The sequence below is a fragment of the Monodelphis domestica genome, chromosome 1, assembly GCF_027887165.1.
Source record: "Monodelphis domestica isolate mMonDom1 chromosome 1, mMonDom1.pri, whole genome shotgun sequence".
In the NCBI taxonomy this organism is placed as follows: Eukaryota; Metazoa; Chordata; class Mammalia; order Didelphimorphia; family Didelphidae; genus Monodelphis; species Monodelphis domestica.
In genome coordinates, this window is record NC_077227.1 from 700,111,691 (window position 1) to 700,128,673 (window position 16,983).

The following is a 16,983-nucleotide window of genomic DNA, read 5'->3' on the forward strand; positions in this document are numbered from 1 at the left end:
GCACTGAGGATTATTTTCTGATTTAGTTATGAAGGACCAGCCTGGCCTTCACAGACCACGAAGAGTCCCACCGTGGCCAACAAAGGAAACGGGGATTTCCATATGCCGGTTCCGGTGTGTTCCCTCCATTGCCCTCTTCCCCTCAAAAGCAGTATAGGGTGGGATGCTGTCATAAAAGGGAACGGGAGAACCTCTTTTGCTCATGACCTATTCCAGAAGGTATTTATTTAAAGGTCCGCAAATCTTCACAAAAGTAAATAGCCACCACTGCAATGAAGTTCATCACAGAACACCTGACTCCAGAAAGGTGTTGCCGAGTCTTACACTGACATGTTTATGTCCTATGTGACGTATTGCAAATATTGATAGATATCAGCCCGAGGTCAAACTGAGCATTGGACATGATACCAGACTTGTAGATAGAGCAAAGTGAGAAAAAGAAAACTAAAATAGAATTCATGTAGTGTTTACGAATGGGATTTGGCCTTGAATTCTTAAATATATTGTAATAAATAAAAATTAAATATAAATATATTCCCAGTTTTAGAGTCAACAAGTTTGCCCAGTTGAGGGTACGTGTGGGATACACTTGCCACTGGGTGGCAGTGAACCGTTCTTTCAGAAGCCCCCACTCCCATCTAAAGTAATCATTCCATACATAACAGCCATCACTGGTTATTCAAATAAACACATGACAGTTTACCTGGCAGGGAAAGGCTGTTTAGGAATTGGCAGCCTGACCCCAAGAACTTATAAAATCATGCTCCCTCTGACCAGGCTTGGGAAGTAAGCATGGGCAGTTTCTTGGCTATTTCTTTTTTTCTAGCTGGTGGGAACAGTGAAAGGAGCAGAACCAGGGGAAAGGAGTAGCTGGTCGGAACAGTAATAGCAATTTTTCTTTCTGAGTGCAAATTGCTTCTGAAACCAACATTGGCCAGACAGAATGAGTAAGCAAGTGGAGACTAGGCTTCTTCATGAATTCCTTTTGATGTGCAACAAGACTTGGGAGTCTACAAAGTCAGGCAGGCAGGTTAGAGGAACCCTGGGCTGGGACTTTTGCCCCTACCCACATGGTCACTTGCCTCAGGTTGGTTTTTCTAACACGAAGACATTTGGAGAAAAAGGAATGTCCCAGTCAATCACCAAATGGGCAGTGCATGTACTGGGCCCAGTCCCCAGGAAGATATTGTCGAGGACTTTATTTTAGTGCTTCCTATTCCAATCTGTTTCCTGAGATTCAAAGCTGCAAGCTTAGGGTCTGTCTCCAGGCATTTCCACATTTCCACTAACACGAGTGATTTTGACAGGTAGTTTGGAGATAGACATTTGTACCACTTATTATTTGAAATACACATTCTTTAAATAACAGTAATAGCTGGCATCTAGCACTTAGAGGTTTGCAAAGGGCTTTAAAATATCTCATTTGATCCTCACAATAGCCCTGGGAGGTGCTATTATCTCTATCTGACTAAGGACTCGGGCTGTGAGAAGTCGGGCCATTTGCAAAGGTTAGTTACGTGGCTAGTCAGTGCCCAAGTTCACGGTACCATCCACAGTTCCTGAGCCTTGGCTGCCTGCAAAAGAAAGTCGTTCTCTTTGGGAGGTGGGATCTTTGAGATGTACAGAGCTCAAATACTCTTCTGTGCTTGTTACAGATTTGGTTTTATGACCAGATGAAAGATGTTAATTTAAGATTCAACAGAAGCAAAGGGAAAACTACATTGAAGTCCAAACAGATGGAATAGTTTATCAGTTTATTGACAAACAACTGGCCACGTGTCTGGTGTGCAATTCAACTTGGCCTTTAAAATGACCCCAGAATGAAACGGCCGGCCCAGCTCTTTCAACCACTTTGACACATAAACTAGGTGACCATTTACTATTAGCAGTAATACTGGGCAAACCCTACAGACTGTTATGCCCCTTCTGAAGTTGATTCAGTCTCTGTGTTTCACTAGAAAGAGCCAAAGCTAAACATGTCAACATCACTAACAACCCAATACGATTGTCCCAATCCGCCATATTTCTAACTTCACAACCTGGCTGAGAAGATAGTTAGGTCGGTAGAAAAATGAAACAAAGACAGCATTAAATTCTAAATCATATCTTCATAATTGTGCCACCGTTATCTTGTAAAGATATACAGTCAAAGGAAAAGCATCAATCTCTACCAGGCTTTTCCTTTTAAACCTTTACTTTCCTTCTGAATGAATACCTCACATCAACTGAAGCAGAATGAAATTGGGAGAATGAGGAGAATCTCTTCCCTTCTTGAAATCAATACTAAGTATCCGTTCCAAGACAGAAAAGCAGCAAGGGCTAAGCAATGGGGGTTAAGGGACTTACATGAGGGTCACCCAGCTCGGAAGTATCAGAGGCCACATTTGAACCCAGGACCTTCCCTCTCCAGGCCTAATAATTCACTGAGCCCCTACCTAGCTGCCCAATCCCTACTAATTTTAAACTGCAGTTTATGCCATACCCAGTGGAGGAGAAGGTTAAGAGGAATAAGTCGGGATTATCCACTCCCTGGGTCCATGGCCAATGATTGAGGTTATCTACATTATCAAACAAAGGAAACAATAACTGAATTTTTTTTTCTAAAGTAAGGGGCAAATTCAAAAAACTTGAACTCATAAACTCTAAGTGCTTTAGCACCATTCATTTTGGCAAGGGATGGGGGCTGGAGAGCAATCTGCCAGAGAAGGAATTGTTTTGCTCTAGGGTCTGAGATAGATCATATAAATCTTTCCCCTTCTAGGGTCTGAGATAGATTCAGGGCCACAGGACATCTTCTGCAAGTGAGGGTGGCCTGATGAATAACAGTCAGTCTCATAACTGTTGTTTCTCTTACTGAAAGAGAAAAGGTGACTGACTCACTGCCCCTTGTCATCTCCAGGTGCCTCGGACATTCTGAGAATGTCAATAAATTCCCAAATAGGGGAAGTTCATTCCTACGGAGTGGGTCAGGTTTAGCTAGCCTCCCCCCACCCCCAGTCTTACAGAGCTTAAGGGGGGGGTCTCTCTTGTCACAACACTTTCCTTTAAAAGTCCTGAGACGGAGCGCTCTCTCCAGGATGGAGGTTGGTGCGGAGTTTGTACATGTGATTCAGGGCCTGGGTGAGGAATGCTCCAGCCGTGTTGATCTCCATCAAGGTCAGGTTGTCCAGCTAAAAGGTAAAAAAAAAAAGACAGAGCTCTGGGTTACATGTTCACCACAAGTAAGGAGCCTATCATTGGGAAAAGTGGACCAAAGGTACAAAAGGCACATTATTAGCAATAAAAGTCATACTCGAATGCCCTGCCACATCACATAAACTTCAAATTCAACAGAATGAAGGTATTCAAGGAAACACCTCGAGATTTAGTTTCACTCAGACATTAGCAACTCTGAAAAGTGACCAGATTAAAGGATGTCCTTAAAGGATGTCCTTATCCTTATTTAATAGGGAATCAAAGACAGGAGGATCTCGTCCCTTTTTCCTCCCAAAGAGCTGATGTAATCCAGGAAGAGAGTGACTGCATAAGTGTCTTGTTACCCAGAGGTACCTTGGCATGAGCTTCTTGCTGTTTGACAAAACTGTCGGCAGACACCCGGAGTTTAGCTATTCGAGTATCCCATGTATCCTTAATCAGGGTCCGGATCTCATCTGCTTTGGGGATGTTGTCCGAGGCACTGCAGGAGATGAAAACATATCAAAACAGGCACAACATCCTAAGGAACACACACTAAGATTTAAGAATGAGATACTAATCATTTTTATCCCACTTAGCACTGAATTTTTTAAACTTAAAAATTTAGGGACTTGGGGGCAGCTAGGTGGCTCAGTGGATAGAGCTACAGGACTAGAGAGGGGAGGTCCTGGGTTCAAATTTGACCTCAGACATTTCCTGTGTGATCCTGGGCAAATCACTTAACCCCAATTGTCTAGTCATTGCCCTTCTGTCTTAAAAGCTGGTACTAGGATAGTGGGTAACGGTTTAAAAAAATACACTTATTTTTTTAAAAAGTATAAAATATGTACTGGGGGGCAGTAGGTGACTCAGTAGACTGATAGCTAGGTCTAGAGATATATGGGAGATCCTGGGTTCAAATCTGACCTCAGATACTTCCTAACTGTGTAACCCTGGTCAAGTCATGTAACGCCTTTGCCCAGATCTTAATACTTTTCTGTCTTGGAACATTCTTAGTATCAACTCTTAGACAATAGTTAAGGGTTGTAAAAAATGTAAAGACCTAACAAACTTTTTGACAAGTGGTTCAGGTCCATTTTAAACTAATTATCAGTGAAGTTCCTTTTTTGTTAAAGCAACTTCTCAGGACAAGCTCAAATTCAAATCCACCTGAGATTTAAAGTGGAGCTTTCTAGTTGTTGGGCTCAGCTTTTGCAATTTAAGCATCAGAGGAAGGTTATAGTAGTTTATTTAATTCATGCCCAAGAAAACAGTTCCAGGGGCCAGTTCCAGGGGGTGATGGTTGTGGTTAACCATCCCTTATTAACAGCCATCTCATGAAGACAATGGTCAGTGCCAGAAGTGTCAAGGAGAATTCAACAAATAGAAAATTAGATCCCTGCCCTCAAAGAGTTATCTAGGTGGTGAAACCACATGCACATTGTATTTTTATAAAATATTAACAAATGCAAATAAAATAAAAATTCATATTATGGTATCTCCTCGATAAGTAGAAAGAAGAGCAAAGAAAATCATACAGAGTATCAACCTTTTGAATTCAAGGGAATCTAAGTTGAATTTTTCAAGGTGAGAAAGGTAAAGGAAATATCATGGAGGCTGGGGTCTAGGAAAAGAATGGCCAAAGTCATGTAAACAGGAATACACAAGATCATTCACATTTAGAGCCAGGAACTTAACGTCATAACAGCCTTTATCTCTCTTTTCTCCCTACCTCCTCTACTCTGAAATTAGTAAATGGATTACTATTAGTAATTAGATTACTATTAGAAATTAGTAAGTGGAAAATTAGTTTAATAGAATGAAATCATAAGGACAATCAACTCATTAAATCTTGTAACTAGTGAATTATCCATGCACTATAGTTTTTGCCCAACCAGAGCTATATTCATGCTTCCAAATTCTCACTGAGTAACCTACTAGCTCCTCAGAGCTGGGATGATACTTACTGATTTAATAACAGTTTGGTAAGTTCCATGTAGTAAGGACTAGGCATTGGGGTAAATGTTTCTTCCTTTCTCTCTTGATCTCGTATTTCCTCCAATTTTTCTGAAATATATAGTGTAAAATAGTTTATATTTGCAATTTTCATTTTTTTAAAAACCATAAAATTGAAACTATTTCCTCAGCCAGAATATTTGGGAACATTCTCCTTAAATAGACTGATTAAAAGAAAACACTAACAGACTCCCACAGGACAAATTATCCAGATTGTGCCAAATTAAAAAGTCTTACTGTTGGAAGAAAAGCAGAAAACAATTGAAATTTCAAAATAAGAAGGCATCAGACAGACTATAGAGCTGGTAGTCACTTCTGTGGGATGGGGAAAAATAGCAATAAGAACTTTTCCTCAGTAAAAACATTTACATATGCCTATCTTCTTCTTCAACAAGTCAATGAGACTTGGCACACATCCTCTGATCATACTTTATACTAGTATATCAGCCAGGTCAAATCTCTGCCAAAGTCACCTCTACACAGAATAATCACATACAGTGAAATTATGTTTCTGTTCTAGTGAAACATGACTTAATATACCCTAAGCAAAGGTGGACATTAAAAAAGTATATTAGAAAATAGATCTAACTAGCTCTACACCTAACTGTTCAAGCTACTGAATCCTTGGCTCTAAGAGAAATTGCCACCCTTAGTCATTATGGACACAAGGAGGTGAAAGGAAGCTCGGCTTCAAACTCCAACAAGCCTCCTTCATAGGCAGAGACCATAAGTGAATTCAGTTCTCACCCAGGAGGGCCTTGGTATCATAGGATATGGAGCCAAAGTGACCTACGAGGTCATCTAATCCAATCCCCTCAGTTTATATGAAGAAACTAAAGTTAGGGGGCTTGCCTCAGCTCACACAGCTAGTAAGTATCAGAGCTGGATTCAGAATGGAAATTTTCTAACTCCCAAACCAATGTTACACCATGTGGCACAGGACAATACCTCAATTTGGGAAACCCTTTAGATGCTTCTTTTTAAAAAGGTTCCTCAAAACATGGGGAAAGGGGGGCCATCTAGGTGGCACAGTGGATAGAGCATCAGGGCTGCAGTCAGGAAGACCAAGATTCAAATCTGTCCTTAGGTACTTGGGCAAGTCATTTAACCTCAATTGCCTAGCCCTTGCCCTTTTATTTTAAGAGTCATTACTAAGACAGAAAGTAAGGCTTAAAAAATAAAAACAAAAAAATGGGGGAAAAATATGCCTTCCACTTCTAAGAAGCAAACATTGGCAACACCCTAACTGGTTTGGGATTGCCAGAACTACACACCTCTCTAGAACTGCAGGAAGGGAAGGGAAGAAACATTCATACAGCACCTACTAAGTACCAGGGGTATGGGGTGTTCAGGAAGGACTGGCACCTCTGGTGTGAGGGCTTGCCTAGACTTTTCAGGTCTGCTCACATATCTTTGGTGTCTACCCTTCCTCCCAGGAGATTGGACAGGAGAGAACAATTTGTTCCAATGACCATGAAGGCAGCTAAAGCAGATGTTGTGGAATGCCTACAGTTTGGTCAGACAAGGAAGAAGCCAAGGCCATCAAAAGCATCGCAGGCCATCGCCATGTGTCCTAATTTTTTTTGCCACTGGTCTTCAATGACTGTGAAAGAGAATGTAGCACCTGGACTTTAACCAATAAAGAATATGAGACCTTTTCCCTGAGAATATTGTTTATTCATGGAAGCATGGAAGCCCATTAACAAAGAATGGCTCTTTAGTCAGTGAAAAGACCCTCAGTCCAGCCTGACTTTGCTTTTATAGGAAGCAGTGCTCTCTTTATGAATGGACTGACAGTTCATCTTTTGGACTTCTCCTACTAGTCCCCATTGATGGGATGCTTTTAAAAATGAAGGTGGACTTAGAGACCTCAACTCCTCCATCATTACTTCATCACAGAGGAGATGGGTCTTTACCAAAGAAAGAAAACAAAAGACAAAAATGAGTTAGATGTCTTGAGGCCTGGGAATAGATTAGAAAGTGGCCTATTCTCAGTCTGACCACAAAGGGTCAAATGGATTCAGGGAAAATGATTTCCCATAGAAATATTACTAATCAATAATACAAATCATCATTAATCTTCAGAGACTTACAACTTTGTGCATCTTTGCCTCATTTAAATCTAATTCACACACACACACATATCAAGTGTGAAGATTGGATTTAGCTCTCCCCTGATTTTAACAATAAAGGAAGAGCTAAGTATCTTCATTGTTAAAATCAGGGGAGAGCTAAATCCAATCCTCACACATGACATCACTCCATGATGCCACTGGTCCTCTTCAAAAAAGATGACAACTAAGTGCCAGGTACACAAATAGCATTTGATCCTTGCAACAACCTTCTGAGGTAGGTCCTATTGTTCCCATTTTACAATTGAGGAAACTGAGGCTGCCCAGGATCCCTAACTGGTCAATGACTGAAGTCAGAGTTGAACCCAGGTCTTCCTTCCTCTAGGCCTGGCACTTTATCCACTATAGCATCTGTTGTCCTGTCCATGGCTTTCAAAGAGGACCAATGACATCACAGGATGATGTCTTCACTTGTGGATTTAAATGAGGCAGAGTTACACAAAATCTTTAGTTTCACTCTCTCTTTCAGAGTAATACAAGTCCAGTAGCAAGCCAAAAGTTAGGAGGACTAAGGACTGGCGAAGGCCTGGGATGGAGTGGATGACCATGGCATCTTCCATGTTTGATCAAGTGTCCCACAGGATGCATGGCCTTTGGAACAAATTGTCCAAGGTAGACACTCCCCTAAATCACTGAAGGGGCTGAGGTCCAATAGTTATCCTCAGCCTAGATGAGCCCATCTGCTGGAACAGTTTTACCAGGTTTATTGATTAGTCACAACCATAGCAGACCCCTCTTACCTTGCTTCCATTTCTACAAAAGAACAAAACCTCCGTGGTTTTAAACTTCACATAGGAGGTGTGAATCTTAAAACTACTGAGACTCTACTTCAGAAGATTTGATTAAGCTATTCTCCATTTTTAACAATGGAGGTACTTGATCAGGAATGTATTGAGAACTTTTAAAATTACTCCACCCTACTCAGACTGTGCCTTAGGGGAAGATAAAGTTGCAAACTCCTAATTGAACAATGAAAAGTCCCTAACTCATATTTATAGTAAAGTTAGAACCTTAAGCTAGGTCTATTTTTAGATCTAATACAAAAAGGTGCTAAATACCTATGAAGGTTAAATTAATCACTAAAAGGTCAAACAACTTACAAAAGGCAAGATTAACAAAAGAGGTGTGAAGTACTCAGAGGATTTAATTTAACCAGAGAAGGTGAGAACAAAAGAAGATGAGAACTAAGAATGGGCAGTCCTGGGAAAAAGCATCTATTGTGATTGGTAGACTTGAAAATTTAGGGGAGGTGACATAAGAGAAAATTTCTTTAAAAGGAGAAGGCAGTTCAGGTAAGGGAGGTGTTTTTGGAGTTAGTTGGAGTTCAGAGTTGAAGTGAAGACTGGAGCTTGCTTGAAGACAATCTTGTGGTGAGTGATAGACTGATTTGCTCTCCTTTAGGCTCAGGCCTAGGCCATTTGGCCTAGGCCCTTTCTACTATTTTCTTTCTCTTTCTCTCTCTCTCTCTCTCTCTCTCTCTCTCTCTCTCTCTCTCTCTCTCTCTCCTTCCCTTAATTCCTTCATTTATATTAATTAAAATCTCCATAAAACCCAGCTGACTTGGGTATTTTCGTATTTGGGAATTTTCCCATGGCGACCACTTAATTTTAAATTTTTAAATCAAGACACTAAAAATTATCTTTACAGTTTGACCAAAACCTTTACAGTTTTGACAATTCACATTTTCACAGTTACAGAGGAGGGCCAATCATAGACCACATGGCTAAAGGTGAGTGAAGAGTAATACATTAATTTCTCATGAATGATTTACATGTATGCCTGTCAGGAAAGCTAGCTCTGTTCCTAAAGGCAGTCCCATTAAATGTTCTTTGATGGAAGGCAACGTAGTATATAATAAGGCTCTAGGTGAAGTTATTAGACCCAATTTTGGCTTATCACTTTTTGTGCTGGGGGCCCTCAGACAAGTCCCTGCAACTCTTGAGCCTCCATGTATACTACTTACACTATTAAAAACTAGATAGACACTGTCATTTCCTTAAAGATTCAAAAGTTAAACAAGAATGCAAGATTTAGGGGGTAGCTGGGTGACTGGATTGAGAGTCAGGCCTAGAGACAAGAGGTCCTAGGTTCAAATCTGGCCTCAGACACTTCTTAGCTCTGTGACCCTGGGCAAGTCACTTAATTCCCATTGCCTAGACCTTAGCATTCTTCAACCTTGGAGCCAATATACAGTATTGATTCTAAAACAGAAGGTAAGGGTTTAAAAAAAAAAAAGAATGCAAGGCTTATCAAGCAAGTAAGGGTTACCTAAGCATTAATTTCAATTGCTCAGTGAATAGTAAAAAGTAAAAAAGTAAAAGTAAAAATAAATAAAGAGATAGGCAGCTTCCCAAACAAGGGCAAATACCCCACTGCTCAAGATATAATCCAATCAAGTCTCCCTAAATCCACCCTTGGCTTCCAAATGGACTTCAGTCATGCTTCACCATCTTCCTTACCAACATCCATCCATTCAGGAGGGATCACTCGACACTTCTGTCTCTGTTTTAGGTTGATTGCCAGCCAAAGAGGGACTTCCACAGGTAAGCCAGGATTAAATGGTCCCAGATCCCCCTGCCAGAGAGAAAACAAGGTACTGTGAGAAAACTAGAGACCAAAACCCAAAGGGGAACCTCAGCCAAATGAACTGCTCAGATTCCTTAGTAATTGTGTTATTTATCAAGAAGAAACTGGCACTCCTGGTGAGAGGAACTGAATACAGCACAGGGAGGGGAGGGTATTTGGGGCCAAAGGAGGATTTCATGGGGGCAGGGGGAGTAAGAGATCAGAGTGGAGGAACCTGAGTTAGGTGAGTGGGTTCCAAGGGAGTCTGAGGATGAGGTCTGGGCGGACGGGGCGGGGTAATTTGACCGGAGGAGAGTGGGAGGACGGCGTTTTAAAAATTTTTAAATATCAACCCTTCTCCCGCCGCGGAGGGCACCCAGCCCCGGGGTGGACATCGAGACTGGAGGGGGTGAGGGAGGGGGCCCTCTCTCAGGGTCCCAGATTACCCCAATGAGGTAGATCTTGTCCAGACTGAAATTGGGAATGATGGTGACCAGCTCCTTTTCGGCCAGGAACTCCACCTCAGCAGAATCCATTAGCCCGAATGGGTGCGAGACCACAGTCAGCGAGTCCAAGCCCAGGGATCAGAGCCGGAGGTGGGACCGCTGCTTTCCCGCCACTCCGACTGTGCCGCCCTCTCATGCGCAGGAACCTCGGAAGGACCTATCAGAATAGGCAATACAGGCCTCTGGGCGGGACTAAAACGTAACTCTCAGGGATTGGTCGAGCGTTCGCCCCTCCTCCTTCCCTGGCGCTTCCGGGTTTGTAGTCGATTTGAGCCGACTTCCCCACCTACTCTGATCAGTATTTTATCCGCTGGGTTTGCACTTCCTAAACAGAGCCAAGGGGAAGCGCGCTACAGTCAGTGGCGCGGGGGCTTGGGAGTCAGGAAGATTCAAGTTTGAATCTTGCCTCCGATTCTTTGTACTCCTGCGCTCCTCTCGTTGTCCCATACTGACTTCTCTCCAAGGGCCCCTAAATATTACTCACCATCAGTAGAAAGTGAAGGACTTTCAGTCCTTGGTCTGGCATTTGTTTCCTCCCCATGTGGAAAGTGCCCGGATGCCCCGAGGAGTAAGGAGCTACCTGCTGTAGTTACCTCTGGGGTCCCACCCAGCGCTTCCTTAGACCAGGGCTCAGTCCGCAGTGACATCCCGGGGGTTGGGGGTGGGGAGGGGAGTTGGGGGTGGGGAGGCTATAGCCGAGGCGGGAAGACCCAGGACCAACTTGCAACTGGGGTATTTGGGGCAAGCAGCCTCAGCTCTTGAACCACAGTCTCCTCTGTAAACGAAGACAAAAGTGAATTCAGCGTGTGGTTATCGAGTGACAATTGCAAGGCACCCCCGTTAGGTGACAGAAAATGCCTTCCAGAGATATAAGCGCCAAATATCGCGAAGATAAATGAATCAAGAAAATGCGCATCCCAGATAGATGATGATGGATGGATGGATGATGGGACAAGCAGATGGATGGGTTGGACAGTGGGACAGGCACATGGATAAGTAGGTAGATAGATAGGTATAAGTAGATAGACACAGACAAATAAATAGATGCATACAGCTAGACATAGATTAGGTAGGTAGGTAGACACAGTCACAGATTGCTTCACTTGTTGATCTCTTCAGCTTCCAAGGATTTCATGATCTTTCTTTGCTGATGATTCTTAAGTCTTCCTGTCTTGACCCAAATTCTACTGACCTCCAATCTCAGATCTCCAACTGCCTTTTAAACATCTTGAACTGGATGTTAATAAACATCTTAAACTCAATATAGCCAAAATGGAACTCATTATCTCGCCCCCCCTAAACCCTTTGCTGCTCTTTCCCTATTACTGTAGAGGGTAACATCATTCTCCCAGTCCCCGGTCATAACCTAGATTCCTCCCTCTTTCTCTCCACATCCAATCTGTTGCCAAGACTTGTCAATTTTACCTTTGAAACATCTCTCAAATTGACCCCCTTCTCTTCTCTGGCACAGCCCTCCTCCTAGTGCAAGGTCTCATCATCTCATGCCTTGATTACTGCAATAGCCTATTGTTAGGTTTTCTTGCCTCAAATATCTCCACCACTAAAGTGATTTTCTTAAAGAGCAAAGGAGGCTCCCTATCACCTCCAGGATCAAATATAAAATTCTTTGGCATTCAAAGCCCTGTTTGTCCTCTGTGCTTGCAATGGTCTCCCACCTATTCTCTGCCTACTTATTTTCCTGGCTGTGTAACAGTTAAAATTTAGGGGAGACGGGGAGACCGAGGCAGGTAGAAATTAGTTTCTCTCTGCAAGGAGTATTATAAATTTTTTAGAGGTTTATTGAAGATTAAGGATTAAAGAAAATACAGGATAAGAAACACGTGTCCAAGCCATAGAGTGGCCTAGACACAACCTCACCTACATTATGAAAAAAGGCCACGTCTGCTCCAAAATGGAAGTCCAAAAAATCGAGAGCCTCAAAAGCCTTTGAATCAGTTTAAATACCTTATCAATCTTGGCCCAGGTGAGATTATAAGGCATTTTGGGGAAGTGGAGCAAAGGCTCATGGGGATTGTAGTCCTGTATTCAAGTCTATTTTTTACAGCTGTAAACCTCAAAATTTCTCAGACTTATGAATGTTAGGGGTTTCCCCCATTGGGGAATCTTCTACTTAAAAAAATTCCCTAGCAGATGGTGAGAACTCTACTTGAGTGTGGGGGCTCCTAGCTAAAGTACTTTGATCCATGCTTATGGAAGGGACAGGAAGTTCTTTGAGTCATGACTGTTTTAGAATTGATACAATGGGATACTAAGTATCTATAAAGGTGGGGCAACTTGTAAACTACTTAACCCTAAAAGGGTGATAACTTATTCAGAGGTTTTTTCTTAATGAAATTTGTCGACACAGCAACATTTTTTTCTGACTTACTAAAGAGGTTAAAACTACTCAGCTGTGAATTCAAAATGGGCGGTCTTTTAGAAACATCTACAGTGATTGGTAGATGTAAGGACTTAGGGGAGGTGACAGAGGAGATTTTGCCCTTAAAAATAAGAGCTTGGATCTCATTCAGGAATCTCGATTTCTGACTCTCATTCTGAAGGAGAGTTCCTTGAGGAGCTCCTCTGAGGGGCTCTGTCCCTCTGGGGTAGGAGCTCTGGAAGCTCTTGAGAGAGGCCTTTTGAAACAATCTCTGGCTGGAAGACTCTTTGAGGAAGGACGCTGGCCTGGTATCCTTGTTTAGTCAGACCTTGTGGTGAGTGTTAAAAAACTGACTGATTTCTCTTTTAAGACTCAGGTCTAGGCCATATTGGCTTGAGGCCCTTCATACTTATTCCTTTCTTACTCTCTCTCTCTTTCTTTGATTACTCATTGTATTGCTAATTAAAATCTCTATAAAACCCAATTGACTTGGGTATTTGAATAATTGGGAATATTTCCCTGGTGACCACCTTATATTTGATTTTAAAACCCAAGACACTGTAGTGAAACATATTTCTGTGGTCAAATTTACTCACCCTCTCTTATATCTATCACAATTTATATCTTCCACTATTTTAATCACTACAGTTTAAGACCTCAACCATTTTAAATCTCACATGGCTTCCTTTATATCTGAACTAATATACCACCTTCCTTAAGGATGCCTTTCCCAAGGTGAAAGGGAATTTTTTAATCTTAACTTAATCAAGTACTTTGAATGCTCCACCCTTTTAACTTAATCTGTCAGGAACTCAAGGGTCCTTTTGATAAAAGTTCACACCCTCAGAGGATGGGAAGTGGATCCCACAAGCACTGCCCAGTGGGCACTGCCAGCTGGGCAGTGCCAGGCAAATTAAGAAACTCTGATTCCTGAGATGTGATAGGGAGAGCTGATAGGTTGAGAAAACTGCATATAAACAGGGATCCTCTGGGACCCTCGAGGTCTTTGGCAACTTGGTCTATTTTCGGCTCACTCTGGTAGGGCTCAGCTTGATTAGGCGTTCAATTCTGCCTTGGACTTCTGGGTTGAAGACTTCTTCATTGGTAGCTCTAGGAGTTCCACTTCAGTGACTCGCTTGGTTTGAAGAGACCCTGGCAGGAGACACTAGCTCTTTGGCTCTTCTCCTGTCTTCAATGGGATGCTCCTTCCGGTTTGGAGGCACTCAGATTCGGGCTTAGGGTATTAAGGCAATATTTTCTACCACCTTTCTACATTTCCTCCTTTATTATCTCTACCTTGCTACTAACAACCTCATGACTTAAGAGTTAATTTTTATAAATGGTGACCACAATTTTAAAATTCCTATATTTGTCAAATCAATTTTAATTTTCACATCAATCCCTCTTAATTCTAGTACCTTCCCTCTGTTAACTTATTTCCTAGTTATCATAATAGCTTGCTTTGTATTATTTGATTTTTTTTCATCCCTCTTTGCCCACCCCACACCATGGAAGGCATCATTTGGCAAAATACATAGGTTATGTTTTTACATTTCTACTTCTCAGTTCATTTTCTGGAGGTGAACATTCACAAGTTATTCTTCATATAGTAAATCTTAGCTTTGTATAATATTCTCTTGGTTCTACGCATTTCACTCTTTAATATCTCATGTAGTTCTTTCCAAGTTTTTAAAAAAGTTAATCTGTTCATTGTTTTTATAGCACAGTAGTATTCCATCACAAACCTATACCACAATGTGTTTAGCCATTCCTCAATTGATGGGTATCCCCTCAATTTCCAGTTCTCTGCCATTGCAAAGAGAGGAGTATAAATATTTTGGAACATTAAATATCATTTGTATATATTTATATTTGTCTCCTTCATTATATAGGAAGCTCCTTTAGGGCAGGATCTGTCTTTTGCCTCTTTTTATATACCCAGAGCTTTGCATAGTGCTTGGCATGCAATAGGACACTTAATAAATATTGATTGATTGTTTGATTAATTGATTGATGGAGAGTAATATGAATTAAGACTGAAAGTGAAGGTAGGGACCAGACTCTGGTCCAGTGATGGCCAACCTATGGCACACATTCCAAAAAGGACATGCAGAGCCCTCTCTGTGGGCATGTCTGTAGTTGCCTGACAAAGTTCATTACTGGAAAGCCAGAGAGACTCAAGGCAGAGCTGTTCCCTTCTCCATTTCCATACACCTGAGGACATTCCTCACTTTACCTGCCCCTCTGCCCAGTAGCCCAATGGGAGTACTTCCTCTCTTCCCTATCTGGGGTAAGGTGCTGGGGGCTCACATGCTACAAGAGACACAGATGGCAGTCTGTTGAGTCTGTGGCAAAGGTAATTCCCATAGTGGGGTTATATAGGAGCTAGATCTGAGGGGAGCACAGCTCATAGCATGGCATGGAGCTGGAAGGCAGCAGAGCTGGCGTGGAGCACTGGGGCCAATCTCCTCCCCCCTCTCCCCTCATGCCTCTTATCACCCACCCCTTTGCCCAACAGCCCAATGGGAATGCTTCCTTCCAGGGGGCTGGGGGGTGAGGTGGGAGGGCAGGGGGCATGGCACTTGGTCTTTGGAGTGGGGGCAGGGCCCAGTACTCTGTCTAAAAGGTTTGCCATCTGTGCTCTAGGCAATGGGGGCAATTGAAGATAACATCTATAAAGTGGATAGAGGTTAGACCTGTGATTTCATTGTTAAAGGGAATTGATGGATAAGAACACTCTTTACCAATGCAGATTTATGCCTTCTGTGCAATTTTTCCTTTTAGAGAGAGAGCTACCCAGAGCCCTAAGAGCTGAGGGGTGCTAGAGTGAGCTCAAAGAGTGTTCAGTTTCCAGTGTGAGCATTTACACCTCAGAAATTAGCAAATGCTATTCATTGAGGTCTTGTTTTGCTCATTGTCTAGGCTTGAGAAAGTGATGGACAAAATGTTCATAATGCAGCTTAAACTTTTTTAAAATAACCCTTACTTTCTGTCTTAGTGACTACTCCAGGCAATGGGGATAAAGTGGCTTGCCCAGGGTCACACAGCTAGGAAGTGTCTGAGGCCAGACCCCTGACTCTCTCTCCACTGAGCCTCCTAGTTGCTCCCCAACATGGGAGATTCTTACTTAATGTGAGTTGATTGATTGATAGGAGAAAGATCATAGCTACTGACACCAGGGAGTTAATGAATTTATCTGACAGTCTTAAGCAAATCTCTTAAGGGAGAAGAAAAAAAGAGAGAAAAAACAAACAGCTGGACTCTGGGTGGATGAGATGGTGTAGGAAGAATCACCTATGGGATGGAAAAAGGATGCCCAAAGGGAACACTGGAGGTCTGAAGACAAACTCCACAAGACTGCATAGGCTTCTCCCTCCCACCCCCTTCCCAATATAGAAACTCCTCCAGGCATCTGATGGCAGCTTCTGCCAAATTGCCCAGGCTTTTGATTGATGGATGGGTGGGTGTTTCCTTGATTGACAAAGGTTTGTGTTCCAAAGTACACAGCTTAGAATTGAGAAGAAAAAGAGAATAGCATGTTGTGATTATACTTCATGGACCCAGTCAGAGTATGCTGAGTTAGTAGGAGATCAGAGATCATTTAGAACAAGGAACAAGTCCAGATAAATGGAAGCCACAGGCCTAAGGTCAAAATATACATAATCACTAACATTGATGGAATTGCAAAGTGCTTGTTCCTGTCTTCTCATTTGAAACTCACAACAGCTCAGAGAGGCAGGTGGTATTAGGATCTTCATTTTACAAATGAGGAAATTGAGTCAATCAGCCATCAAGTGGCTTGTCCTGGCTCATACTTTGCCCAGGCAAAATCTACAGATCTGAATCCATCTTGCTGACTCCTGGTTCAACATTCTAGATGCTGCATTTCCTAGCTGCCACAGAGAATAGAACAAAGTAATTTGCAGAGCAGGGCTTGAAATCCAGGTCCTCTGATGAGCAGCAGAGAGCTATGCTACCCCAGGTTGCCTCTCATTTGAAACAAACACTCAGTAGGGATTTATAATCCCATTAAAAAGCTTACTACAAAAAACCCTTCTCTAGATCTCAAAGGATTTTACTAACCCAAGCTGCTAAAAGGAAAGGAAATGTAGGTTTCAATCTCACTTTGTCCACTTCCATGACTTTGGGGAAATTACTTCCTCTCTGGGTCTTGGTTTCTCCATCTGTAAAATAAGGTTAGACTAGGTGA

General features: G+C 42.2%; 1 protein-coding gene across 1 annotated transcript; it reads right to left on the reverse strand.

The window, feature by feature from the left end:
- Positions 1-1,739: 1,739 nt before the first annotated feature.
- GINS2 (GINS complex subunit 2) lies at positions 1,740-10,512 on the reverse strand. Its single transcript, XM_001365552.4, has 5 exons — positions 10,334-10,512; positions 9,782-9,896; positions 5,142-5,241; positions 3,550-3,676; positions 1,740-3,170 (listed from the first exon to the last, which is right to left on the reverse strand). Exons 1-5 carry the CDS (start codon positions 10,421-10,423, stop codon positions 3,045-3,047), a joined length of 558 nt encoding a protein of 185 aa, XP_001365589.1. The 5' UTR covers positions 10,424-10,512; the 3' UTR covers positions 1,740-3,044.
- Positions 10,513-16,983: the final 6,471 nt, after the last annotated feature.

Bases quoted from the DNA above. Each gene is read 5' to 3' on its own strand.
- GINS2 (XM_001365552.4), bottom strand. From the start codon at position 10,423: ATGGATTCTGCTGAGGTGGAGTTCCTGGCCGAAAAGGAGCTGGTCACC. The intron at 9,897-10,333 runs GTAATCTGGGAC...TCTCTCTGGCAG, and splicing joins ACAAGATCTACCTCATTGGG to GGGGATCTGGGACCATTTAA. The intron at 3,677-5,141 runs GTAAGTATCATC...CATCTCCTGCAG, and splicing joins ACCAAACTGTTATTAAATCA to TGCCTCGGACAACATCCCCA.